We start from the raw sequence: 27,612 nt of genomic DNA, 5'->3' as shown, positions 1-27,612 counted from the left end.
TCGATTGTCAGACCGAAACGTTCCGAATTGACGGAATCGCAATCATGTGACGCCGAATTCAGTCCTGTTTCCGTTCTATTGCAACACTACAGGAGACAGATGTGACTATCATTCTTCACGACACTAAACAAAAAACAGCCTGTGACACTATGATCAATTAGGAACCAACTTTGACTTCACGTTGTGTATAAAACTTCAAGGATCAATTGCTCCCGGAACCCTTTGTTGGCTTAACTATCTGTTTATATCTTTATAACATCAATAATACAACGGTTATATACAAGAAACTACACACACAGCTATGACATTAAATATAAGCTAAATATAAATTTACTATCCCCTAGCCTGGGTTTTGCGGCATTACGCTCTTCTTTTTACGTCTACATGGTGATCTCCCCGAGCCTGAAAGCCGAGGAGGCTATGGATATGATAATCCCCTAGGAACTCCGAATGATGTCTGAATGATGTCTTCACCCTAGCCTCTTAAGCCGAGGAGGCTGTGGGGATGATGTTCCCCTAGGCAGTCCGAATGATGTCTGAAGGGAAATTTAACTCCACTGTTTCTTATATAGAAAGTATAGATGCCCCAGCTATTACGACGAGACAATAACCATTTTTGGGTACGTGTTTCTCGTTGTCAACCGTTTGTTTGGCTACTTCATTAAAGTACCTTTCATATGACTAAAATAACCCTATAGTATTACATTGTCATTCCCGCCGACGGAGGTGGTGTGTGTAGAATCGGTACGAATATGTTTCAGCAGTCATGGCTGGTTGATATATTTTCTCATGCAGTCGGCGCATTGTCACTCGATTGTCACTTTGTTTAACACAATTCAATTCCGGAACGTTCAATAGAGTATCCCCGTAGAGATTACACTTAACACGTGACTGTTAATTCATTCATCACGTGATCAACAAAATGGCGAATAATTTAGAAGATGCACCCCAAAGGCATGACCGGTCTCTTCACAATTGTGTTAATATATTATTGTCGACATCATCAACATTTGAAAAGTGGGTGTTTTCGTTCGCTTCCATTTGCTTATTTATAAAGTCACATGACACATTTCTATTATCACGTGATGTTATTTCGATCAGTTGTAAGACCGTTCGTGTCGACTGGAACTAGTTACTGCTATTTGCAGCGAGTTGCAGAAAGTTGAACATGTGCAACTGACTGCAACTAGTTGCTTTGAGTTTTAAGAGGTACTCAGGTCGATCCTTTTCAGTTGCTTTCAGTTAATCCCAGTTGCCGAAACGCCAGTTGCTTTCAGTTGAAGGTCAACATAAGCCCCCCCCTTTCGTATCATATAAAATATCTATTATTACTATCATATAAAATGTCTATTATTATTATCATATAAATATCTATTATTAGTATCATATAAAATATCTATCATCATATCAAATATCTATTATTATTATCATAAAAAATATCTATTATTAGTATCATATAAAATATCTATTATCTTATAAAATATCTATTATTGGTATCATATAAAATATTATTAGTATCATATAAAATATCTATTATCTTATAAAATATCTATTATTGGTATCATATAAATATCTATTATTAGTATCATATAAAATATCTATTATGCTATAAAATATATATTATTAGTATCATATAAAACATCTATTATTGGTATCATATTAAATATCTATTATCATATACAATGTCTATTATTAGTATCATATAAAATACCTATCAGCATATAAAATATTTATTATTATATAAAATATTTATTATAATATAAAATATTTATTATTATATAAAATATCTATTATTATATAAAATATCTATTATCAGTATCATATAAAATATCTATTATTGGTATCTATAATTAGTATCATATAAAATATCTATTATCATATCAAATATCCCTTTGTAAATAAAATATCATACAAAAGATGTATTTAATCAATATCTGCAGTAAAATTGAAACATATTTAAAGATGCATTATGTAAGAGCTTAATTTTAACGTTAGTGGCGATGATTTCTTTTTGTTGATAATCTGGATAGTACAATGTATTTTGAGATTTGCATGTAGTTATAGAATAAAAACAATCTTGAACCATTGAATAACCCGAGCGGTATTCAATGGTCATTGAGTTCATTATTTATTCAAACATCTGTTCACAAACAAGCCTATAATCAACTCACTAGACCATTGGATGGCGAAGATTTAAATGGATTGAAACTCGATCCCCATTTATTGATTTAATTTAAAAATGTTGAATCGAGTTTGAATTTAGATCAACAAATATCGTTACTACGATAAAAGCAATATATGCTACATCTTGTCAAAACTTTCAACACAGACAACATAGCTCAGAATATTATCTATTTTAGAACTATTATAGCACGAATGGCCATCTCTCTATCTTAATCTTACATAATGCTTCTTCAATTCGGTTGAGGCAATGGTGATTAGAAAACTATGTTCAAATCCAAATACATCAAATCATACAAAGAATCGTAGACGAGGTACCATTTCCCAGTACTGTCCCATACTGCAACACAGTGATCAGGATAGTCGATTCGTCCAGCCAGCTACAAATTAATAGTCGTACAATAGATTTGCGGAATTTTTTCTTTTGGGGTTGACCTGGAAACAAAAACGTGGAAGTGTATTAGAAGACGCGTAAACTTCCTACATCTGTTCTAGACATAGGGTGCAGACAACGTAGAAATGCACGCTTGACTGCATGAGACACAAGAAGGGAAACCTAATTGCACTGAAAATGCATAAAAGATTGGAATAATTCTAATTTCATACAGGTAACACATCTATGGAATATAATTACTGTTCATTACTGAACGACGTTTAGACTAGCTTCTCTAGTCTTGAAGAAGTCCAAACTTTGCTCAATAATAAACAGTAATGTCATTCCATAGAACTGTGACCTGTTTATTTCAGTTCAATTACTAAATGCCATTAAAAAAACTAATCAAACATTTTTTTCTTCATAATTTATTTGAAAATATTTCAGCACATTTTGTATAAACCATCATTGATATAATGTGTTCTCTAGATTTAATGATGTTTGGACATCTATGTGTTATTATTTATCTTTAAATTTAACATGGTTACCATTAACGTACCTTGTTAAAAAAGTTAACATGGTTACCATTAACGTACCTTGTTAAAAAAGTTAACATGGTTATTATTAACGTACCTTGTCAAAAAATTTAACATGGTTAACATTAACGTATATTGTTAAAAAGTCAACAGTTAAAGATGCATTATATAAGATTTAGATAAAGAGATGGCAGTTCTCGATATAATAGGTAAATAGATAATGAAAAGGTAATACGATAATTTCAGTCAAATTACTTAAGTCTTCGTCGATTACAGAAGAACGAGACCTCGATTGTCATTCCTGCCGATAATAAACACAGTTTTGATAAAACATTTAAAATTATATTATTAACTGGCAATCGAGTTTAAAACAGTTGAAAATCAAAACCATCCGATTGTCCAGAGAGTTGATTATGGGTTTGCCATGTGAATAAATGTCTTAACTAATGATTTATATTTGAGGTCAAACGAAAGATCTACATTGGGCAGGTTTAGCTCTTATATAATGCATGTTTAAATGTAAATCATACACCACTATGGAAAACTTAGCCCGGTGCAGTTCCATGTTTTCTGTGATAATTAAAAAACAACCATTACCCACCTCACGTTCAATTGCCTCTAATTTACATTCGAGTTCTGTTTGTGATTTTAGAACTTTTTCGATGTATGTCTCTAATTTTATTCTAGAAAAAGATAAAAAAAAATCATGAAGCTGGCTTTATGTAAATATTATTTTATTAAATATCTTCATGTTTTATTTATTTCAATGTTAATATTTTAAGAAACCAATAATTCGCTGTTCGTGTACATCATATTCACAAACACAATTTTCGCACTGACAGTCAACCGAAGCAGTACCGGATTAACCATCAGGCAAATAAGGCACGTGTCTAAGGGCCAGCTAAAGATCTAGGTCACAAAAACAGTACAAGAAAAATTGAGAATTATCAGGCGATGACAAAAATACGTCCCTTCTTTACCTACGCGTTTGTCCTTGTCCTTAAAGGCTTTTCGTACTTTGTGGTCCCTGGCAATTGCTTCACTGGACATTTCGTTTCTTTACACACGTTACGTTTTGTTTATGTAAGCAATATCGTAATTTTTATCGGTGAACCAAAAATAACCATCAAAATGTACATTAGGACCAGCAGAGCCTTAATCCAATCCGGGCTCGCTAACCAGGAAGTCCCCGGTTCGCCCCGATGTTGGTCGAAAAAGTGTTTCGGAATTTATAGTCCAGTATACCCTAGACAGTTGGTTTAATAATAATAATATCGTCATTTATGAAGCGTAGGCAAAAGTTCCCTCATAGTCATAGCACACTGTATCGCGTATGTCCGTCTTCATTAGTCGGTACAGAAAGTAAGGTGTTAAACTCCCCTTCATTCCATTTCATTTGTACATCCCCCCCCCTTAAAAACCCTCTGCATTAGGGGATTTGAGCAGCTGGTGCTCCATCTGAGTCCTTACGTGTACGAGAAGCCGTTTATGGTGAGCGGGCGAATTTTGTGGAATATAATCACAAGTTTTCGCCAGTTACCGCGTCGCTAGCCAGATGCCAAAACAGGACTCTGTGCTTTTAGTAAGACGCTGGCTCGCTAACCTTGAGGTCCCGTGTTCGATTCCTTTCTTGGCCTTTAAAAGGTCATCGAGATTTTTCGGCGCGATCCCTTTCTCAATGGTGTAGGGCAGATGCCCTGACAAGACACAACGTATAGTCGTTTGAATGGGACGTAAAAACCGAGGTCCGTTGTACACACTGGCGTGCACGTAAAAGAATCTGTGACAGTCTGAATTCATAGCACACTGTATTTTCAATTCCATCGCGCTAGATGACATCTAACGACGTCACTGATAAATTGATTAATAATCATTATTATGATAATAACAAATACAGTGAGTGAGCTCAAAATAGTAAGCATTTGTTACCCTTTTCCTAACTTTTACCTGAAATAAAGTGTTCATCAAAAGGGGAGATAGTTACACTTTCAAATGTTAACAAGTCAACAACGAAGCCAATGTCCCCCGCAACAATTACAAATTAAATCTAAGACACATATTAATTAATTGCACATTTATCTGTTTAACAAATATCTAATAATCAAGCTTATTATCTATACTTAGTCTTAGCAGAATATGTTCACAATCGAACTCAGTCAAGATTTTGAAGAACCTGGCAGTGAAACTCTACACTAAGTTTCATCACTCTTCATAAATTAGAATCAAAGTTATCTTGTTCCAAAGCATCTACACCAAACAAGTAAAGACATTCACCTAATGAGCATCTACACCAAGTTTAAGCATTCTACCTCAATTGTTATCAATCTGATTAAAACACACATCCTATTTCGTGTCGTTTTTATAGTTTAAAATTTCGTTTTACTTGTCTTTACTACACTTGGATCTGAACTCGTGTTCTGCTTGAAATGAGGGGTCATCCAATTAAATGGTCTGTCGAATCTATCGCTTGACCTTTTTTGCGAGGAATTGTGGGTAGACCTTAGCAGCGATAGAAATCAAAACAAAGCAAAAGTAGATAAAAAAAATGGCAGTCGCGAACGACTCATGACCACGCTGGTTTGTGAAAAGAATGGCACCCGCAGTCGCAGTTACACCCACAAGGGTGTATTTAAAGAAAGATATATGTATTTTGAGCGGGGTTTCTTTCATTCATCGAGAAGTTACCTCCAAAGGCGAAATTAATGAAAGAAAACAGTACAAAAACCGATGGCCTGTAAGTGTAACTGTGACAATTGTCGAGCGACTGACAAATACAGCTGATAGGGTAACGATTACCCAAAACCAGTTGGTAGTACTGCCATGCAATCCCTTACATTTATTAAACAATTTAATACATTTCTTTGCTCCTTCTTGGTCTCCGATATTCCAAAATTCGACAATATTTTCTGCAAGGCACAATCAATTTCGCTGTCCGACGCCATATTTGTTGTATTTCCGAATAGCCACTTGCAACACCGACGCTGATTGGTTAATCGATTGACTGGCGTCATCGGGTCAAATGTCGCTTGTTTGACCCCTGACGTGACCCTTCGCTATAACTTGTCAGATCTTCATGTAGTGTAGGCCATCGAAAGTATAAAAAAAACGAAAAGAAATATAGATCTGTATTTTAATCAGATTGGAGTTGTTATGTTCCAAACTTTTGACCAATCAAATTGCTTATCGCTACTTAGCCGTAGCAGACAATTCTCATCATCGAACGTAGTCACAGTATTGATATAATGAATCGAAACAGAACCAAAGTTATCGTGTTCCAAAGTCTCAACTAATCATATTGCTTACCTTATCTTAGTGGAAATGCACATGATCGAACACTGCCAAGGCATGCACCGTATAGACACCTGCCACCTACGTCAATTGTGAACATTCTACCTCGATTTGAAGTTATTGTGTTCCAAAAACTCGACCAATCTGACTGAATTCTCCACTAAAGACTACCAGAAATGCTCATCATTGAACATATTCAAAGTATTGATGTAATGAAACTATACACGAACTTGCGCCACTCTCACTCAATTAGAATCTAACTTATCGAGCTCAAAAATCTAAACCAATCAAATTGCTTAAGAATAATTTGCTCATCTTCGAACCCCATCAGGAACTCCACCTAATAAACACTTACACCAAGTGTGAACGTTCTACCTCCATTCGAAGAGTTCTTGCGGCTCAAAAAGTGTAACGGACAGACAGCCAGACGGACGGGCAGACTTTTTAATAGTCTAGTGCTTTACAAGACAGAATATCCAGACAACACTAGTGTTACCCGAAACACATCCAAACATGGCACTAGTGTTACCCGAAACACATGCAAACATGACATTCGCTTATCCTACTTCCATAATTCTGCAGCATTACGCCCATGAAATCTCAGATTGTGTGTTTTGTTTACATCTTGTAAGGCTTTTCATATGGAATAACGATATTAGGCAGGTAACATTTTTTGAGAAAATTAGATAATACTTTACATCTTAGTGTTAGGCCCCAGGAGATGGATTTAGTGTCCTATTGGGGCGGTGTAATTTATTTTGTAAGGGGTTCAGGGTACCATAACCTACCTCTGTTTTTTGTGCATCTGTAAACACTGTTTTGCTTTAGACTTTTCTAGTTTAATGATTGTCTTAGTACGTTTACTTTTAAATTGCCATTCTAAAGAAGAAAAACGTCAACAATAAAAATGCAGTGGTGTTAACATAGGTTTTATATTGAAATTAAGATTAGAATGAAATCTAGAACTGACAAGGCTATCTACAATACAGCTGGAAAGATCCCAACCCCAACTAAACCCTAGATTCACACATTGTGGACCTTTGTCTAAATTACACCCCAGAGTTAACCCGTGTTCAACGGATGTAGATTAGTATAAATTTGATTAGTTTATCATCCCATATTAGTGTTAGTATATTTAGATTTCTTTATGTTTATGCTCAGACGAAATCCTCAATCATGTGAAAATCGGATTTATCCCAACATTTGGCTATCATATATATATATACACTAAGTTATAGATAGCATACAGAGAGATAAATGGGTTTAACGCCCACTCAAGGACCCGGAAAAAACCCGCGAGATTGGACAGGCGACCCTACTCCTTGTAACGTATACGGCACTCGCCTTATTGACAAGCCTTATGATCTAGATACACCCCCACCCACAGACCTCCCTCCCATCCCTCTAGATAACAGAAGAAAAGAATGGTGAAGGAATAGGGGTAACATTGATTTAATCAAATACAGATAAGCATGCTTCGAATTAGGGAAGAGCTTTCAGTGTTCCTAAATCTTAGTTCTAAATTCATACTCTTTAATTCTTATTTCATTTGTGGTCGTATTTTAACATTTGTATACTAGACGGAGAGAAATAAAAAACTACCGCGAACAAATTTCAAAATAATTTCTTTCATTATAATCTAGTAAAGGGATGTCTAAAGGACTCCCAACTCAAAATTGTCCGCTGAAACCCTGTAGCGTTTTTCATGATTAGCATAAATCCAAGATGGCCGCCAATTGGACTTTCCGGCCTCCATATCTTGGAAACGGCTCGTTTTAGAGCAATAAATGTATTATTATTAGATACAAAAGTGATATCATCGGAAAATAAAATTATCACCACGCCAGCATGTTATGGTGTGATGTCGTGACGTCACAATGACGTCACACTGCCGTTATTTTGACGTCAAAACACTGCTTTGATACCGAATAAGCGGGTTTGACGTGAATTCTGATGTCTTAGAGAACTCAGAATAAGCGGGCTGTGATATAGTTTTGTTATTGTGACACTGACTGATTGGACTGGAATCCAATCTGGTGATTGGCTTGGAATCCAGTCTGGGGTTTCCCAGATATTTGAAACTTTCTTTTTCTAATTTTGTGAAAAGAGTCGTATTTCGCCATGGATACGTGCATAATTAGCGGCAACAACCTAAATATTGGTGGGGTTGTTGTCAAGCTCACTAACAAGGGATCGAATGTAATCAATCAGGCTGCTCAGCTTCACCAGTTGGACATTTCGGTCACCCCTAATGCTCAAATGCTCATGTGCATGTACAGTGCAGACAGAATTTCACTCACCAGATTGGATTCCAGACCAGTCAGTAAATGTCACAAAAAAAACTAGATCACAGCCCGCTTATTCTGAGTTCTCTAGGACATCAGAACTCACGTCAAACTCGTTTATTCGGTATCAAAGCAGTTAGTCCGGTCGTCAAACCCAATATTTCGAGTAAACCTGGAAATTGTCTACAAAGTTTTTTTATGATTGATTTTAGTAGCCTATGGTGTCCTCTTTCAGAATCTGCCGGGTGAACTTCGGTCACCCTTGCGCGTTTTGAGAAATTCAAAAAGACGGCCACCATTTCAAATAATCCCCCATAACTCCCATAGTATTTATTCTAGGACGATACTTTTGGTGTCTAAACGTATGTTATTCGGGTCAAGGAATATACTGAAATCATTCATATGACTCATGAGTGATGTGATAACATCACATACATGCCTATTAGGGGCTCCATGGCCACATGGGTCGGCCCTGAAAATGGGGGGGGGGGCACAAGCTGTTTTTTTTAACAATTAAACAAAGTCTACCCACAAAACACGAAAATAACCCCCACAATACTAGACAATTTTCAGTTTATTTGGTTGTATTTCTGGCTGCAACCTAAGACAGTACAAGCACAAAATATTGTACATTCTAAGCCATCCCTAGTGCATCTACAAGCAAGCGTACTGCATGAGGTGTCATTCTTGCACCCGCATCTGATGAGACACATGACAGACCCCGGAGCAAATTGGCCGGTTGTAATGTTATCAATTTAGTATCCTTCATCCAGCAATAGAGCAACAAGCTGACATAAATACAGTGGCCCGTGTAAACACCGATTCTACTACTCCGACGAGTGAGAGAGAAAATACAATCAAGCTCTCAACCACTTCCAAAGCTGTAGCAGCATGTAACCGTGTCATATCGAGTAAGTGTATGGGCTGACAGGATTTCAATGATAATTGACATGTGTTTCTCCATAGTTTGACCAATGTCAGCGGCCGTTTTTTTTTTTGATTGGTGATTCCATTGTGACGTGATTCTTGTCAGCGTGTTATGGACAGAGCTCTTGCAAATCGACGCCTGAAACACGCTGGAGGGTATAGGCATCCGAAACTGAAAATATATCGTCATCATCCACATTTAAACCATGTAGTCTTGCTCTAACGAATGATGCATTCGTAGGGAAAGTAAAAAGATATCACCACCATGCTGTTATGTGGCGTTCACTGAAAGATCACAATCCACCGGAACTTGGTCCAGAACTGTATTGCTGGGTAAGGAGACTAAATTGAGAACATTGCTCCTGTGGCTCATCAAATGCGGATGCACGAGTGACGCCCAAAATAGTACGTTTGCTCTTGTAGCTGCCAGTCGCGGCGCCAGCCACCGGTGGTTGGAGGGACAAAGCTGGGGCAAAATCTAAGGTTAAGGGGGCAAGTTCACGCGCTTCAACTAGGGGTAGGTGGGCCTCCCCTAGAAACTTTTGAAAAACAGGCTGCCAGAAATGCAGCCTGGCAGTATTTCAGGCACTGATCGTTGAGATAAAGTCTCAAACGAACGGACTTGCGAACCTCCACGAAGCCCACTCACGTGCGCCAAAGTAGGGAGTCCTTACGAAGGGTATGGGTGACCTTCCCCAGAAAATTTTGAAAAAGAGACTGCCGGAAATGCTGTCTGTGTATTCAGTCAGGCACCGATCGTCGAGATAAATAGATCTTACCAGATACTGTCCGTCGCCTGATCATTAGTTTATCCGACCAGAGAACAAAGTGTCAAACGAACGGACTTGCAAACCTCAACGAAGTCCCCTAGGGATCGACAAAGTAGCGAGTCCTTGTGGGGGGTATGGGTGACCTCTCCAAGAAAATTTTGAAAAATAGACTCTCTGGCACAGATTATCGAGATAAATCGAGCTGGTCTGATACCATACGCCTGTTGTCCGATCACTAATCTTTTTTTTATTATCTAAAATTATTGGGGGGGGGGGGGCAAACCAGATTTGCCCCCCCCCCCCCCCTGGCGCCGCCACTGGTAGCTGCACCTAGAATGTATAGTATTTTGCACCTGTGCTGTCGCAGGTTGTAAATATATAGTTTGGTTTGGTGAAATAATTATTGTCTAAACCGCCGCTATGAAGTTAAAGGGTCATATTGTCTGGCATTTTGCATTTTACTATCATAATGGATGATTTCAGCTATTCCTTGGCCCCAAAACATACGGTTAGATACCAAAATTATCATACTAGACAAAATAATATGGGCCATCTTGGGCGCCATCTTGAATTTCTCAAAACGCTCAAGGGTGACCCAGGTTCAACCGGCAGATTCTTAAAGAGTACACCACAGGCTACTAAAATCAATCATAAAAAACTTTGTATACAAGTTCCCTGTGCAGCCATATAGTGCTGTCCGACTAAGTGTTTTGACGTCAAAATGACGTCATTACGTCACAATGCCGCCATGACATCATACCATGACCTGTTGGCGTCGTGATAACCTTTTTTCCGATTCGTTGGTATCACTTTTGTATCTAATGATATACATTTATATGCTCTAATACGAGTCGTTTCCAAGACATGGAGGACAGAAAGTCCAATTGGCGGCCATCTTGGATTTATGCTAATTATGAAAAAGGCTACAGGGTTTCAGCGGACAATTTTGAGTTGGGAGTCCTTAAGACATCCCTTTACTAGATTCCAGTGAAAAAAATTCTTTTGCAATTTGTTCTCGGTAATTGCCAAACAGAAATTGTATCTCTCCGTCCATACCCACATCAACATTGTATTTCGAAATCTGTTGTTCGAGATTTGTTTTCTGTTGTATGTTCTAATGAAATTTAAATGTGCCTTTTTGATTTTTTAAAATAAATTTTAAAATTGACAAAGAATAAATTTAGAAATCTGATATGACAAATGATTGATTTGAAAAACAAAAATATTTTCTTTCAAGATATAAATGTTAATTTTAGCATACAATATTGTAAATATTGATGTTATCAGTCAAAATATTCTGATATATCCTTGAAAGACCACATACATTAGGAAACAGACTAAGGTCTTACTGAAGATATTCTGTTCTTCATTATGCTTATTTGTACATTTACGCTTTAACCATTTACAAATTCTGTATAGGTGCACGAACACGATGAGAGGAGGAGGAAGAAAGGGGCGATCGTAGTGTTCGTGGATCAGTTGATATCGCTGTAAACACCAGTAAGAGTAGGATTTCTTTTGAATATCATTGAATGTTTTGCTGTTGATATAAAAGGCATAAAATATATACATGTATAGTAAATAAGTAGTAAGTGGGGATACATAGTTTGAGGAATTACTTCCCCCTGTTATTTACAAATGAAATGAAATGGGGTTTAACGTCCTGCTGTTCTGCTCCGACTGGGCTAATGAAGACGGGTGTTGCTTATAAAAATGGTATAAGATATATACATGTATAAGAATAATAGAGTCCTTGTTTGAAAGCAATTGGAGCCGCTGTGGCTCAGTGAGTAAGACACGGATTCGTTAACCAGGACTAGAAGTCTTGAGATGTCAGTCGCACAGAACCGAGGGCCTGGCAACAACCGGTTTCTTATAGTCCGGATACACATAAAAGAACACTTGGAATTCAAGATAAGAGTTGGCCGTAGTGCCACTGGTATGGCAAAATTTCCCTCATAGCACACTTTATGGCGTGTGATCCGTCGGTGGAGAAAAATATATTAAAATTCATTATAAACAATTGGTACTGTTAGGCATCTTCTAATTGTTTTTTAAAAATACTTAGAATAATTTTAAGAACATTTTAAACATGATAGATCGAACGAGTAACCTGCATTTCCATGGGCAAATTAACAGATACGATAACTTTTTTTCTACTATGGTGACATAATCAACACAAGATCATATTTACTAAATCAGTCGTTGTAAGTGTGTTAGGTTCTATGAAAAAGTTACTGTTATGGGTAGTTTGGGGAACCTTTTGATTTAGTTTGCTTTTGTTATATTTTTGATTTTACGTCGATAAATTGGCAAGATTGCAACAAGCTACATTTGTGCATAAGCTAGAAACACAAAGATATGCATGAATACTAGAAAGCATGATTTACGCATGATTTACAGTCTGTTTTTCGAACAATTTCACGCGCTCGGGTTGTAGGGGGGGGGGGGTACAATTGAGCAAAGCCAAGGACGATGACGGATGTTTAAGACTGCTGTACGTATAACCGTGTCAAAAATATTATACACCTTGGCCAAATGCCGCCTAGATCGTGAGTACCTTGGCTGTAGCCTGCCAAGCCTATACGTAAATCCGGCAATGCCTTTATAATTACAAATCGGTACAGTTGGTCTACGCTCTACTTGCAGCTTACCTGAACATTGCAATGAGTATATTCAATAGAAGTACATTGGTAAAAAGTACATAAATCCCTAGGAAAAGCGGAGCCACATACTTCCCTACAGCTGATGGACATCGTAGTTCACTATTTGTATCATATTTATCAGGATTATCAGTACAAGGGTTTGTACCTGTGAAAGAGAAATTTTTGCAAAAAACATTTTTATTCAAAATTGGTAAAGGCGTCACTCCCGTTTTTGTTAAGCCTAAGAATTATTCCCCGTGTAAAAGTTATAAAAAAATACTATTCTCATTCCTATTTGGTTTCTACGGAAACACAAAGCACATCCAATAACTATTATAATATATTGATTTATGTACAAAGTTTCATAAAGATATGTTGAATTGTTTCTGAGATATGATAAAGAAGAATTTCAAATCCTTCAACCGATAATTTTCTAACTAAATTAAGACAGCTGTGTGTAAAGATATCGTGTGTGGTTCCTGCAATATGGAAACAAGACCGGGACGGAATGATGAACGACGCGGGTTTAAGAACATAAACATTTTATATAACGTACCTTCTAAACCATCTAAAAACAGTTCCCTATAAATAATTTATATAACTTACCTTCTATATCATCTAAAAACAGTTCCCCATAAATATGCCAGTACGCCTTTCGTGGAAGTTGATACAGAAGTTTAACTGATAATTCGGTATTCGGGTACAACATTGCCTCTGTTGACACAGAGTAAGCCAAAATAAAAACCAATACAATAACCATAAATGGTATCAGGTCCTGGAGAAACTGTAAACAACAAATTCCAATAAATGAACCATACCACGCTCTTAACAATATATACGCACCGTCGTGACTAGGTCTATTTCTATGAGCGAGCGAGAGAGAGAGAGAGAGAGAGAGAGAAAGGGAGAGGAGGTTTGACGTCCACTAGACACAAACTAGGTCATTTTCTTACTAACATATGGTTCAATTTTATTTCAATCATTCGCTTACGAGTGGGGTCTTGAACAGTGGTAGGATACCGGTGGACCTGAACAAAACCTACGAGGTTGGACAGGCGACCCTACTCATTGCGTGTGACCAATTTATATGTTTTAGATCTAGGAAAATGTACTTTTATGTTCACTCAAGTGTAGAGGTAGACAATAGTTTCAATAAATCAATTAATTACAATATTTAAATTTTATTGACAACTTTTTATTTTTGTAACATTAAAAATACCGCAATAATCCAATATATCGTTTGACTACAGCTTAAATCGAAAGTATCGAATAATGATTACTTCTGAAATTAGGAACTCATTTTTAATTTAATTTTTATCGTCTATTATTCCACGCCGAAGGAAATATTTGAAAGATATTGAAACGGGCTCTGTCCATCTGTCCGTTTCCGGGGCATATCATAAGATATGTTTATGAAACTTTGTTATTTGTGAATACATCAACCTATAATAATAGTTGTTCCTTTTGCTAATTAGAAATCTTTCGGATTTAATCATTTTTGTGTTTCCTGGGTTAAGGTGGTGTAGTGTCTAACACCAGTTAGATCAGTGTAGCACTAGTGTAACGCTGTGCTAACTCGACCTCAGACACCCTCCGAATTTGAAACCAATCCGAGTTAAGGTATGCGGTGTTGAGTTTGTGTTAAACATGTGTTGTGTTATACCTGAGCCCCTCAGTTTGTCTATAATTTCAATTTCCCGATTTAAGAAACAAATTTACATGAAAAAAAAATCAAACAAGGAGCTTTGTGCAATGTTATTTCATTGTTAGATAACAATAACTTGATAAAAGATATTATCTTGTTAAAACAACTCTAATCCCTAGGTGTTACATAAAATCGCAGTTCCAGTCATTTATTACAACACTTGTGTGAAACAGCAGACGGCAAAAAGGGAATTTCTTTTAAGGCTGTTAGATTTTCTTTTAAGACTCAAAGTGATTTTTGTGTTCCCATATATGGCCAAAACGTAAGACAAAGAAATGTTGATCTCAGACCTGCTGATTTACGAGAAATTTCAGATTGGAAATTTTGAGTGAATAATGATCAAATGAGACAACAAAAATACAACATACAGTGTAGATCCTGTTTACTTGCAAAATGTTTTTTTTTATTTCACAGAATCAAAGAATTAATAAGGTTAGTGTAGTCTTACTGCGCACACAATAACTAGTTTTGGTGGCGCAACGGTATTTGTATCTGCAAATCTACAGATGAATAAGGTATGAATATGGCAAAGTTTATCAACTTACTATGTTGCATTATCGAGTAATATTACCCCCAACACACCAAAAAGTAGGTTAAGGTGGGTTCACTGCTCTCACAATAACGTCCAAAGTAGCTTTGGTGACTCTGAGATGTTTATTTCAATAAATCGACAGATGCATAAGGAATGAACATATCAAAGTTCATTAATTCTCTGTGTTGCAACTTGGGCGTACCCTTTGCGTATTTATATACATGTAGTAATATCACTATATAATACAACATAGAAAGTTAAAGATACAGTATGGGAGATTAGATAAGAGCTGGCAGTTCTCACTATAATAGTTAAAAAAACAGATAATGTAATGGGAATTTGCTGAAAATTTCAGTCAAATTGATCACTCTGAACCGAGAATTTCGCGATTGAATTTTAGGCCTAGCCTCGATCATCATTACTAAAGTCGGTACGATAAATAACATAGTCTTGATTATCCATTTTTTTATTTAATCACCAATCTCGATGACATCGAGAGTTGATTATGGTCTGCATGAGTTAGTTAATGTCTAATAAATAATTTAAATAACAATTCAGGCCTAAAGAAAGACCTGCAATAGGCAAATTTAGCTCTTTCATAATGTATGTTGAACTTCCTGGAAGCGGTTAATTTCCCCAATTACCTTTCCTTTGGTGTTTTTTAAGTTGGCCAGCTCATACAACGTGTAACGAAAGTATAACATTTAAAAATAACACTAGTTTTATAGGTGTCATCTTATTTTCCACCAGTGTTAACACTGGTATTAAACTAGTTTATACACTTGTGTAAACACTAGTATTAAATCGAGAGGCTCAGTTATACACCACTACATCACAACCTTAACAGAGGCGTGACCCGGGACTTGAATTGACCCACTGTGTGTCTCGAGCTCATATCAAATAGTTGAAAATTCACTCCTAGATGAAATTATTAAGCAAGATTAACACAAATGCAATAAAAGATGCCGAACTGTAATTGGAGGAAAACTAGAAAGAAATGTTTCTTTTATAGCTTACCATTTGTTGCATCATGACAAGTTTTGGTCCCAAAGAACTGCTTACTTCGAAAATGTTAAGAATACGGATATAGAAGAAAAGTAAATCCACACATAGGATTACCCGTGCAGCTTCGAAACATAGGTCATTATTTATCAATCGTAGACATATACCAAAAAAGAAAGCTATAATGGTAGTGATATCCAATACGTTCCACGAGTCTTTAAGATATACCTTCATTTGTTCCCAAATACCCTTAGAATCACTGCTAATACACTGAAAATAGAATATTCATGCAATACTATAAATCATCAATGAATATGTAAATTATGACTACCATTTGGACTGATTTGGTAAAGTGTCCACAAATTACTTAATAACAGTGTCTCATCTTTACGCAATCTGATTACAATACAGATCTATATTTCGTTTCGTTTTTTATGCTTTCGAAGACCTCCACTACAAGAAGATCATCCTCGGTTACCTGGTGTACTCATTCCGTTCTACTCCACTATACCCTGGGTTAATCCATAGGGTTTCCACGATTTCAAATTATCTGCCCTGGCCTAGAATGTAGCTACAGTCTACGAACCAATCAGAAAACAGTTTACAAACCAATCGTTTCGCCTTCGTTTTTATAAGGGTAGATAACCATATTCATGTCCATTTACTGAATGATTTATGTAAATAATGTATATATTTATAATTTATTTATATTTAATGGTATTATCAAAATCTGTAGTATGTGTTGTTGATTTCAAATATGTATAACATCTATATGTTTGACTTTTGTTATTATTATTACTATTCGTTCTTTGTCTGAAATATGTCACTCTGTTATGTTTATTATTATTGAACTTATACTTGGCAATTTGATTCTCCATAACTTGTCCGCGATATCACGTGGACATAAAATTCCGGGAACGAATGAGCGATTCTAAATAAAACTAATGACCCTAAATTATTATATGAACGTCTGGTCTTCATTAACATAATATATAACTGGTTGTTAAGAATTACGCATTTCGAACAGGTAAACTCCTAACATTGTCCGATGAGAGTTACTTCCCTTCGCCAACTTCCTTTTCAAATAACAATTTATGGGATTGGTCGATAAAAATAGCACAATCATCAAGGACGGATAACTTGAAAACGTGTCTCCCCCATAGATTAACCCAGGGTATAGTGGAGTAGAACGGAATGAGTACACTGGGTAACCGAGGATGCAAGAAGATCTGACCAGTAGTAGTGGGAGGTAGCGTCAGGGATCATACGAGTGACTTTTGACCTTATGACGTCGGACATTTGATTAACGAATTAGCGTTGATGGTTCTAGAGGGATACCCACAGTTCCGTGCATCGCACGCCACGAACTCGCCGTTATACAGACCGTTTCATTGGCTAATCCCAGAACACGGGTTATATAACAACTCTTCCAGATCCTAGTGTAGTAAACATAAGTAAAACAAAATTTTGAACTATGAAAAACGAAACGAAATAGGATCAGCAGCTCATCAAAAATCTTATAATATACTTTGACCCCAACATTTGATTTTATGACTTTTCGGGTTCATTTTATTATGTGGTATTTGCACACTTGTACTTTCATAATATGATTTTAGTATTTCTTAAAATTTTAGAAAACGTCAAATTACTTACTTGCCTTATTTCCTCAGCACAAAAGGTAAAAACCCAGACACAGATAATTATTTCAATAACAGAGAATGTCGGATTAAAACTAACAACCATCAGGTAGCTGAACAGGCCCAGGAATATCACATACGATAACTAAAATAGATTAAAATAAACTCCAATGTTCGTCATAATATATCTACTAGGTATGGTCAAACCCCAGCGCATGAACCAATTGAGGTCCAATGGATGATTAGACGTGATGCATTGCATCCCCTTGATAATGATTTTAAAGTGGAAAGCCTATTCAATATTTTAAGCGATTGTATTATTCAAAACGGTCACAAAATTCACATTAAAGACAAATAATGCTTATCTGCTTTATCGGATATTGTTTTATATTTAATAATTTTATCATGTAAAAAGACGTAGACGAGGATACAGGAGTTATCTGACGCATCCGAATACGTGTATGAATTGGCTCGTTTAGTGAGAGGATTTCTGGAAAACCATATAAACAAGCCGACACTGAAGTGAATTTGATGAGTGTACGTTATGCAGGTTTGTGCCCGTACCGGATCTCGGATTTGGGCCGGAGGGTGGGGTGGGGGTATACCAAATACACCAGAACGAACCCATTTTTCAAAATTTTCCAGCTCTGAACTATACTATGCCACGACAAACAATACAACAGCATTGTAGCAAAATAGGACTCTAACAGTAGCTGTACGATAGCCGTAGTTTTCCGATCGCTAACCCAGAGTTTGCTGGTCAATTGCATATTAGAGTGAGAATTAATTGGTGTTGTTTGTTTTTTCTCTTTAATATTGTATATATGTCTTAAACCTTAATATTGTCTTAATTCTTAAACCCAACCCACAGTCCACATATGACGTCATATGTGCTAAAATGTGCAGGACGGTCTCCGATCTAGCGTTCTCCGGTCTTTCGCAGGATCATTATGGCAGCCAAATCGAGAAAGGGGTGTAGTAAAAAGATATTACGTTTTATAAACACATAATTTGTATATTTCTAGAATGATAAGATGTTTTTTGTATCTCTAATTACAAATGTTTTAGTCATTTTAAGTCATGTTTAGAATTTGTCGAGACATCGTTGTCATCTGTCATTTGTTATCGTCTTTTAAACAGTTACTTATTGTTTACGCTATGTTCATTGTCATCGTTATCAAATGTATTTTTTTTATTTCAGTTTTCACATAATGTTCAGTGAAAGCTTCAGAATGTAATCTTCAGCATGTTCTTCAGAATATAATATTCAGCATGTGATCGTCAATAATATTACGCTTGTCTTCAGTATAATATTCAGCACGTAGATTATATAATCAGATTTAATATAGATGAATTCATCTGTATTCGAATTCTCTAATTCGGCTATAGTAGGTCCATGCGTATGCGAACTTATTAGGCTATTGTTGGCCCATGCGAAACTTGATGTAAGCTGATGTCTGAACTGTTTATATTTGTAGTAAATTGTACTGGTTAGCTGTTAATATATACTCTTCAAAACAAAGTAGGAGATATTAAAATGCAAATACTTATGCAGATTGTGATATGATAAATAGTCATGGACACTTGACATGCTTTGAGAGTATGTTCACAGATGAAGAACTTACCGTCCCAACAGAACCACTGAGCTACATGTGCGACACGCAATAGCGTCATACACATGGGAGGGGTTCATTGTAAAATTGACACTTCAAGGAAGGGTTAATGAAAACTGCCGCTTGCTGGTTTATCCTATCCATGTTTGCTTTCCTATCGGTTCTTCCATAAGATTTACTGTTTAACGTATCTTTGCTTTAGTGTGTTACGTTTAATTTAATCGGGAGACGTGTTGGTCGACGTCAACGTCAACCGACAACAGTGCAAGAATTGGCTGTGGCACTGCAAGGGGAGTGGGTCAGATTGCCCAAATCGTGATTGGACGATTGATTAGGAGCATGCCACGACGAATTGCTGAATGTCTAAGGATTGGTGGAGCAATTACTCATTATAAAGACAAAAATCAAAAACGTTCATTTTCACTTTTGACAGTGTATCTCTTTGTGAGTGAAATGGGGCCGTCAGATAAGCCGCCCATATGAACTCTTTATGTTCATGTGTAGGCAATTGGCCTGTTATTAACATACATTGGTTACCTCTAATAAAAACAGCAGTGCATTTCCGCATTTTTGTATTGTTTCTGAATATCCCCTACTTTTTTTTAAGAGTAAACAAAGTTTATTACATTGAAGAACTAATTGTTTATATTTCGCTGAATGTTTCAGTATAGAATTAGAAAGCATGGACTTCCTAGTATTCGTCCGCAGAACATCATTTCTCTGTCAATATTGTTTGATTGCATCCGAGATAGAGGTATGCTGTTACAAGTACTCCTTTTAAAACAAGATGTTTAAGTCCATGAAATTAATTTAAGAATGTCATTTCAAAAAATCCATTTGACTGCATGCCAGTTCAGCATCCAGCACTCTTATTTTTTTTATTGTAAAATTTCTCTCTTCATGGGCCATATCTATGCTTTTTAAATTAATCCTAATTCGTCGTCACGATTCAGGTTTGTTTATATTAATGCAAGAATTATGGGATTTATTATGGGAAGGGGCGGAACTCTTACTTCACTTGGCCAAAGATACTGGATAATCAACCACATTAACTTTACGTCAAATATTGACAACGGTCCCAGACCCCCTGTATGTTGAAGACTAGGAGGTTCTGGGTGACCGATACTAATCCTTGCGCGAGACTAGATTGACATTTCCCGACTCTTACAATTCGATGACAATCCGTAGGATGACATGAAATGGTGTCTAGCGTCCTGCTTTTCTGTACCGACTGGACTAATGAAGACTTGCATATAGTCTGCTGTGATGAAAATTTGACCCGGACAGCAGAGTACTAGCAGCCCTACTACAGCCCCCTTTGACGCGCATGCACAGAAGCCCTAGCAACCGTGGCAATGTCGATGTCGTCATCTGTGAAGCCATTAGGGGATTACTTCGTTGGGGGGGGGGGGGGGGTCTACGGATTCCCTCCCTTTTCTAGTGTCTTTTCTCGTCATTTCTTCCCTTTTCTCACCCCTTTTCTCGGAATTCCCTCCAATTTCTCGTTCTTTCTCAGGATTCCCTTCCCCTTCTCGATATTTCTAGTTCCTTTTCTCGAGTTTCCCCCCCCCCCCCTTCCTCGTACTTTCTCGTTCTTTTCTCGGGCCTCCATCCCTTTGCTCGTACCTGCTGGCCTGTCGTTGCTAGAGCACTGTCCCTTACCAACCCTTGCGTCGTTCCCCCTTTAATAATACCATGTTTAACAATTTTTTTGAACAATTAAACAAATCAACGGTGTCAGCTGGGGCTTCTGCGCATGCGCGTCAAAGGGGCTGTAGTAAGGCCCCCACTAGTCCTACCTTTTACCAGAGTCTGTAGAAGTCGAGATCGAACCAATGGAAATCGTCAGCGACTACAAGGCCGACGATAAGGACGCCGACGATGGATGGGTTCGTGGGTTCGTCTCCGACCTTTTCTTGTCAGATCTTGACCAGTATGTACAGTTACGCCAGCTATTTCACCACCGACATCCATATTTTATCCATTGAAACTTTGAGACTTTGAAGAGTTGCTACCAATACAGTATGTACAGTTACGCCAGCTATTCAACCACCGACATCCATATTTGCTCCATTGAGACTTTGAGACTTTGAAGAGTTGCTACCAATACCTCGTAAACGGAAACAGTACGAGGACGACGACCCCTTTATAAGTCGTATCCGCCAACGCCGCGGCTAGGCTACCTTCACAACGGTCCTTTTCACAACTTGTCAAAGGTGCTGTAGTAATGCCCCCAGAACTAGCTGCGCTATGGACCACCCGTATTTTGAATATAGGGTTCTTTTACATGTACGAAAATATGTACACGGGATCTCGGTTTTTCGTTCCTTCCGAACGACTAGTCACGCACTATGTCCTGATAATGGTAAAATCCCAAGGAACATTCTCGGACAACACCGGGGACCAACCCGATACCTCCTGCCTAGCGAGGCAGCGCCTAACATTAAATTAACCCCTAGGTAATAAGTTCCATTGACGACTATCACTCTCTTGAATCTATGTCTCTTGATCGTCTTGTGATCATATTTGGTTTCATAATTTGTTGTTATAATTTTTCTATATATATTTGCCTCATACTTTTATATTACCGTATTAGCTTGATAACGTTGAGAGAATACACCAGTATATTGCTCATCAATTCGTATGACATTTACTATTCCTTAACTGGAAACATACTGACCATAGTTACGAGTTAGATATTTAATTAAATGCGCAGTAGACGAAAACAGTTTGGGAACGATCGGGAATTGGTTTTTAGTCCGTTATTAAATATACAGCAAAATATACGAAACCTAAATTGGTTCGCTTTTACGATTTTGTTATGCAATTAACTACATAACAACTAAAAACTGGGAACAAAAGCTTTCGAGTTCTTCATTTAGATTGACTACGTTTTAAAGACTATTTGAAACTTTGTACAGTTTGGGAAGTACTGAAATAAAAAGCTGTATTTTGAATTTACTTACCAAGTTAAGACAAAATATAGTTACTGGTTTCAGAAAAAAATTTTCAATACGTGTCCATTCTGTTTCTTGTTCTTCTTTTTTTTCGTTTTCTTCTTTTTTTTCTTTTTCTTTTTTTTCTTTTTTAGAAAACCTGTGATAGATCACTTTCGGCAATAAGATTGTACAAAGCATCATCTGCAATATAAATTGTTTCGTTTGATGCCGTATATTCGGAAATTCCACTTGGCAATTCGGAGTTTGTTCTAATAGTTTAGTCAAATGTAACAATATTAAGTTCCCGACATAATATTTGTTTCAAAGTACACCAACGGACATGAACAATAATTTGATAAACACATCTGTCATTGTGTCTTCTTCATTTTCAAAAATATATGAATTATAACGTTTGTTATAAATTTATTTAAAGTGTAATTAATTTGTGTTCAACAGGATATTAGGTCTAGAGTCAAGGTTAATTGTTCAGAACACTTGTTATGGGAAAATTACTAGTTACGTCATTGGTGTAATTGACCAATCACATAATTAATTGCACAAATCCAGGGGTCTAGAATAGCTAGATCTGAGCGTGACAGATTTCTCAAGTCCACTGTCCATGTTAAAATGGTCCGTATTCAAAGGTTTTCAAAAAGGTTGTATTTTACATATACTTGGCTATGTGAAAAACTTAACTGCACGCTTAAATTAAGGAATAATTTTATTCGCCAAATAGCATAAATTTTCTAACATCGTAAGCAAGTTATGCCCCCTTAAGAGCATCACTATACTCTATTAAATTCTTAGTTTACATTACTAGGAATATGTTTGTTGAAATATTATATTGTAACGCATGAAAATAGTATGATTATAATTTATCATAAATTATGGAAGTGTGCATCTTTTGCTGGAACTGCTGTTTTCGTAAACTTTTTTTTAAAAATTCCATATCAATAGATTACAATTAATAGTGGTAGTATAATGTAAACTTAAATTTTTTAACAAAATATCACGAATAGAAAATAACATATATATTAGCAATACACAATGACCTTTGCCTTCTAAGTTAGACTGGACAAATCATACAGTGTTGTATCATTTGAGAAATTCATAGATATTGTGTCTACTTTTTAGATTTGCAAAGCCCTGGCGTTGACGGTTCATTGCGTGTACGAAAGATTGATGTTGCATTATTTTTTTTACCTAAATAAATGGGTTGTAAAAAATAAATCATGCCTTGCTTCTAGTGGTAGTATAAGAAATTTCTGAAATCTGTAAAGCCATGTCATCACATTCACAAATGAATTTAATTTTATTATATGACAGTCGTGGAAACATGATTAAGCAATACAGACATGATAAATGGTCGGAAAAAAGATATCCTTGACTATCTCGGTGGTAATAACCTTATATTCCATTATGGCACTACAACATCAAAGCTGACGATGAAAAAAAAATGATTTGACGCCAGCTAAACTCGGCGACATTGTCTTTGTTTCAATCTGAATCCCCGAACTTTTAAAATCGCCATTACGAGACTGCTTCTACAGCGTTGAAATGAATCATTATCATCTCACTTAACTTTAAGGTACCTCCCATAGGTCACTTAAAGTTAAGTGGATATTTTTCACTTAGACTGGCCTTTGAATTCCACTTAAAAACTAATACTTAAAAGTTAAAGTCGTGGAAACATGATTAAGCAATACAGACATGATAAATGGTCGGAAAAAAGATATCCTTGACTATCTCGGTGGTAATAACCCTATATTCCATTATGGCACTACAACATCAAAGCTGACGATGAAAAAAAAAATGATTTGACGCCAGCTACGCTCGGCGACATTGTCTTTGTTTCAATCTGAATCCCCGAACTTTTAAAATCGCCATTACGAGACTGCTTCTACAGCGTTAAAATGAATCATTATCATCTCACTTAACTTTAAGGTACCTCCCATAGGTCACTTAAAGTTAAGTGGATATTTTTCACTTAGACTGGCCTTTGAATTCCACTTAAAGACTAATACTTAAAAGTTAAGGCAGCTTAACTTTAAGGGAAAATTTGATACTTAACAGTGCCTTTGAATACCACTTACCCGTAACTTACAGGAAGTTACGTATATTTAAGTGAAAGCTAGTAGTTAAGTGACTATCTTAGACTTAAGATATCCTTTGAATACGGACCCAGGTGTTTTAGACATCATGTAGATTCTATAAAGATCAGACACACATTTGGTTTCTTAGGCGACTCCATTGAGGTTCAAGAGGCATCATCTGGATTGAGTAGACCCCGTTAATTCGTAGGGCAGCCATGATGTAGGGGATCCATCAGTAACTCGCTCTGCCAGTTAGTAAGGTGCAGAGAATGACTTTTATTGTAATATACTTTTCAAAAAAGTAGGGGATATTTAGAAACAATACAAAACTGCGGAAATGTACTGCTGTTTTTATTAGAGATAACCAGTGTATGTTAATAACAGGCCAATTCCTACACATGAAGAGTGTCACAATTGGTATGATAATTTGCTATGTATAATTGTGACATGGTTTATTTCTGTGATTTAGGGTACCCAATTAATTTGGTACATGGCTAAAGGGAATATTTATTTCTTTTAAAGACATTTATTAAGGGTTGTACAGGTTTTGGTTAATAAAGTTTAATTATTTTCAATGTATATGCGTTGTTTTTACAGAACGATTGTTGGTATGTCTGAGCAAGTTAGGTAATGAGGGTGTAAAGTAATGAATGTGTCTGGATTGTGATGCATGTGCAGGTGGTGCATAATTCTGATTGGATGTTTGAGTGACTAAAAGTTTCTTGGTGTAGGAATTAGAAAAGTTTGTCAGAGAGGTTTAAAATAAGTTACAGGATAGACATGGCTGTTTTCTCTACTTAGATCAGAGAGATTTTAAAGGACCAGACATGACTGTTTTTCAGTATCTACAGTAACACCAATGACTGGCTTTAGATGCTTAGAACCTGGTAATTAAATACGATGTATTTAAATGTGATGAATCCGTTCCTTGATGAAATAACATTTAACCGGTAATGTCTAGGTGATCGATATAAATCATATTTCAACCCAGGGGTAACCTGTGAATCATATTGTAGTTTAATCTTGGTGAACTTTGTGAATCGTACGCATGTAGTCTTGGTGAAGTACATTTCAATCTTGGTGAAGTTTTAATACAATTAGTGAGTCTAGGTGAATACGAGAAATAGATCTGTGACATGTGAAGGTTTTGTGTTTTCCGAGAATTTGTGTTCGGGTTTAAAATGTTTTAAAAAAACAACTTACGCGATTGGGATGGTGGAATTAAGACGGAGAATTAATCTGAATGCTAACCAGGAGGATTGATTGAATTAAAGCAACAGAGTATTAAATGCCGGAATGAACTGTAACTTTAAAGCATTTAATTTTGTAAAAACCTCTTAAATTGTATATGTAAATTGATTGTACAATAAATAAATTAATTAGTTGTGTTGTTTGTTGGAAATTTGGAAAAGGGGGCAAGTGAGTTAAAGAACCTGAGGTCACTTTGTGACAAAGAGAAACAGTTTATATGGGCGGCTTATCTGAAGGACCGATTTCACTCGCAAAGAGATCCACCGTCAAAAGTGAAAATGGACGTTTTTTTGTTTTTTGTCTTAATAATGAGTAATTGCTCCACCAATCCTCAGACATTAAGCAATTCGTCGTGGTATGCTCCTAATCAACCGTCCAATCACGATTTGAGGCAATCTGATCGGCTCCTCTTGCAGTGTCACGGCCAATTCATGCAGTGTTGTCGGCTGACGTTGACGTCGACGAACACGTCTCCCGGTCAAATTAAACGTAACACACCAAAGCAAAGATATGCTAAACAGTAAATCTTATGCAAGAACCGATAGGAATGCTAACATGGATAGATAAACCAGCACGCGGCAATTTTCATCAACCCTTCCTTGAAGTGTCAAATTTGACAATGAACCCCTCCCACGTGTATGGCGCTATTGCGTGTCGCATGACAGCTCAGTGGTTCTGTTGGGGCGGTAAGTTCTTAATCTGTGAACATACTCTCAAAGCATGTCAAATGTCAATGACTATTTATCATATCACAATCTGCATAGGCATTTGCATTTCAATATCTCCTACTTTTTGGAAGAGTATATATGCATGTAACCATGTATCCTGTGCTTTTGACATTTAAAGATATAGACCAGAAACTGTTGTGGGGAATTACAGTAATGTACGCCAGAGACAAATCTAGAGGAACGCAGGCTTACACATATGTGTAACAAGATATTTCCGACGTCCTATTCGTAAGCTTTTGGTCGGTTTCACCCCGGTCCATGGTTTCACTTTCCATATTCGACCGACGGCGTGTATTGCTACATATCTATATTTGGTTGCCGTGACTCAACCTTCCGGGCGAAAGGAGCAATCCTGGGAAAAAACCCGTGGAAACTAGTAACCAAAGGAATTCTGGTGGATAATCTGGTGCAAAGCAAAATTTGGTGGAAATATTCACAAATGGGTAAATACGTTTTTTTCTGAAGAATGGAAATGGAATATGTTTAACTTTGTTTAACAAACCAAATAGTGTTTAGTCATTAATTTAAGGTTAAATATTAAATATGACGATCGGTTTAAGCGTATTATATAAATATATATTCATTGTTAAAGGGACCATCCCGATTTTAACAGAGTCTCAAAAATAAAAGTCCGTGTTCGTATTACTAAACAATTTTGTCGGTAATATTTGAAGATCAACTACAACCTTGTATGCCCCAAGTTTTAGTTCAGTTATGTGATTTTAAAGTAGCTAAGTCTCTAACTCAATATCATCCAAAGTCTTCGACATTGAAAACACAAATTATTTGACAATTTAATTAAACATTGATGTTGTGATCTTACTGGGGAAAAAGTGGGCTTCTATCCAATATTTAAGACAAGATAACCATTTTACCATTAGTACATGAATCGTGTACCATAATGCGTTCAGCGCCATTTTAACAAGGCTAGACATATTTCATGAGCGACGAAAGATTCTTATCTGGAGAGCATGCGCAAAAAATACTATCGGTGTAGATTGGAATAATCAAACGCTAGAGATTGTCATTCGATTTAGACTTCTGGCGAATTTCGCTGAACACAACTGATTTGCAATTAGAGTTAATCGAAAACGAATGAATGTAAAT

At 36.5% G+C, this 27,612-nt stretch overlaps 1 protein-coding gene across 1 annotated transcript; it reads right to left on the bottom strand.

Annotated features, from left to right (window-relative positions):
* Positions 1-1,845: 1,845 nt before the first annotated feature.
* On the bottom strand, positions 1,846-22,772 carry LOC130010359 (transient receptor potential cation channel subfamily M member-like 2). Its single transcript, XM_050554360.2, has 9 exons — positions 22,461-22,772; positions 17,898-18,026; positions 16,260-16,514; positions 13,612-13,789; positions 13,015-13,171; positions 11,710-11,900; positions 7,167-7,257; positions 3,692-3,773; positions 1,846-2,616 (listed from the first exon to the last, which is right to left on the bottom strand). The coding sequence occupies exons 1-9, from the start codon at positions 22,632-22,634 to the stop codon at positions 2,569-2,571; spliced, it is 1,305 nt and encodes a 434-aa protein (XP_050410317.1). The 5' UTR covers positions 22,635-22,772; the 3' UTR covers positions 1,846-2,568.
* Positions 22,773-27,612: the final 4,840 nt, after the last annotated feature.

Source organism: Patella vulgata, chromosome 6, assembly GCF_932274485.2.
Source record: "Patella vulgata chromosome 6, xgPatVulg1.2, whole genome shotgun sequence".
Classification (NCBI taxonomy): domain Eukaryota; kingdom Metazoa; phylum Mollusca; class Gastropoda; family Patellidae; genus Patella; species Patella vulgata.
This window is presented reverse-complemented; position numbering and strand designations above follow the sequence as displayed.

Coding starts and splice junctions, on each gene's coding strand:
- LOC130010359 (XM_050554360.2), bottom strand. CDS start 22,634: ATGATGCTTTGTACAATCTTATTGCCGAAAGTGATCTATCACAGGTTT. Junction 13,172..13,611: donor GTTTTTAGATGATATAGAAG/GTAAGTTATATA, acceptor TCTCTTTCACAG/GTACAAACCCTTGTACTGAT. Junction 2,617..3,691: donor TAGAGGCAATTGAACGTGAG/GTGGGTAATGGT, acceptor TTTTGTTTCCAG/GTCAACCCCAAAAGAAAAAA.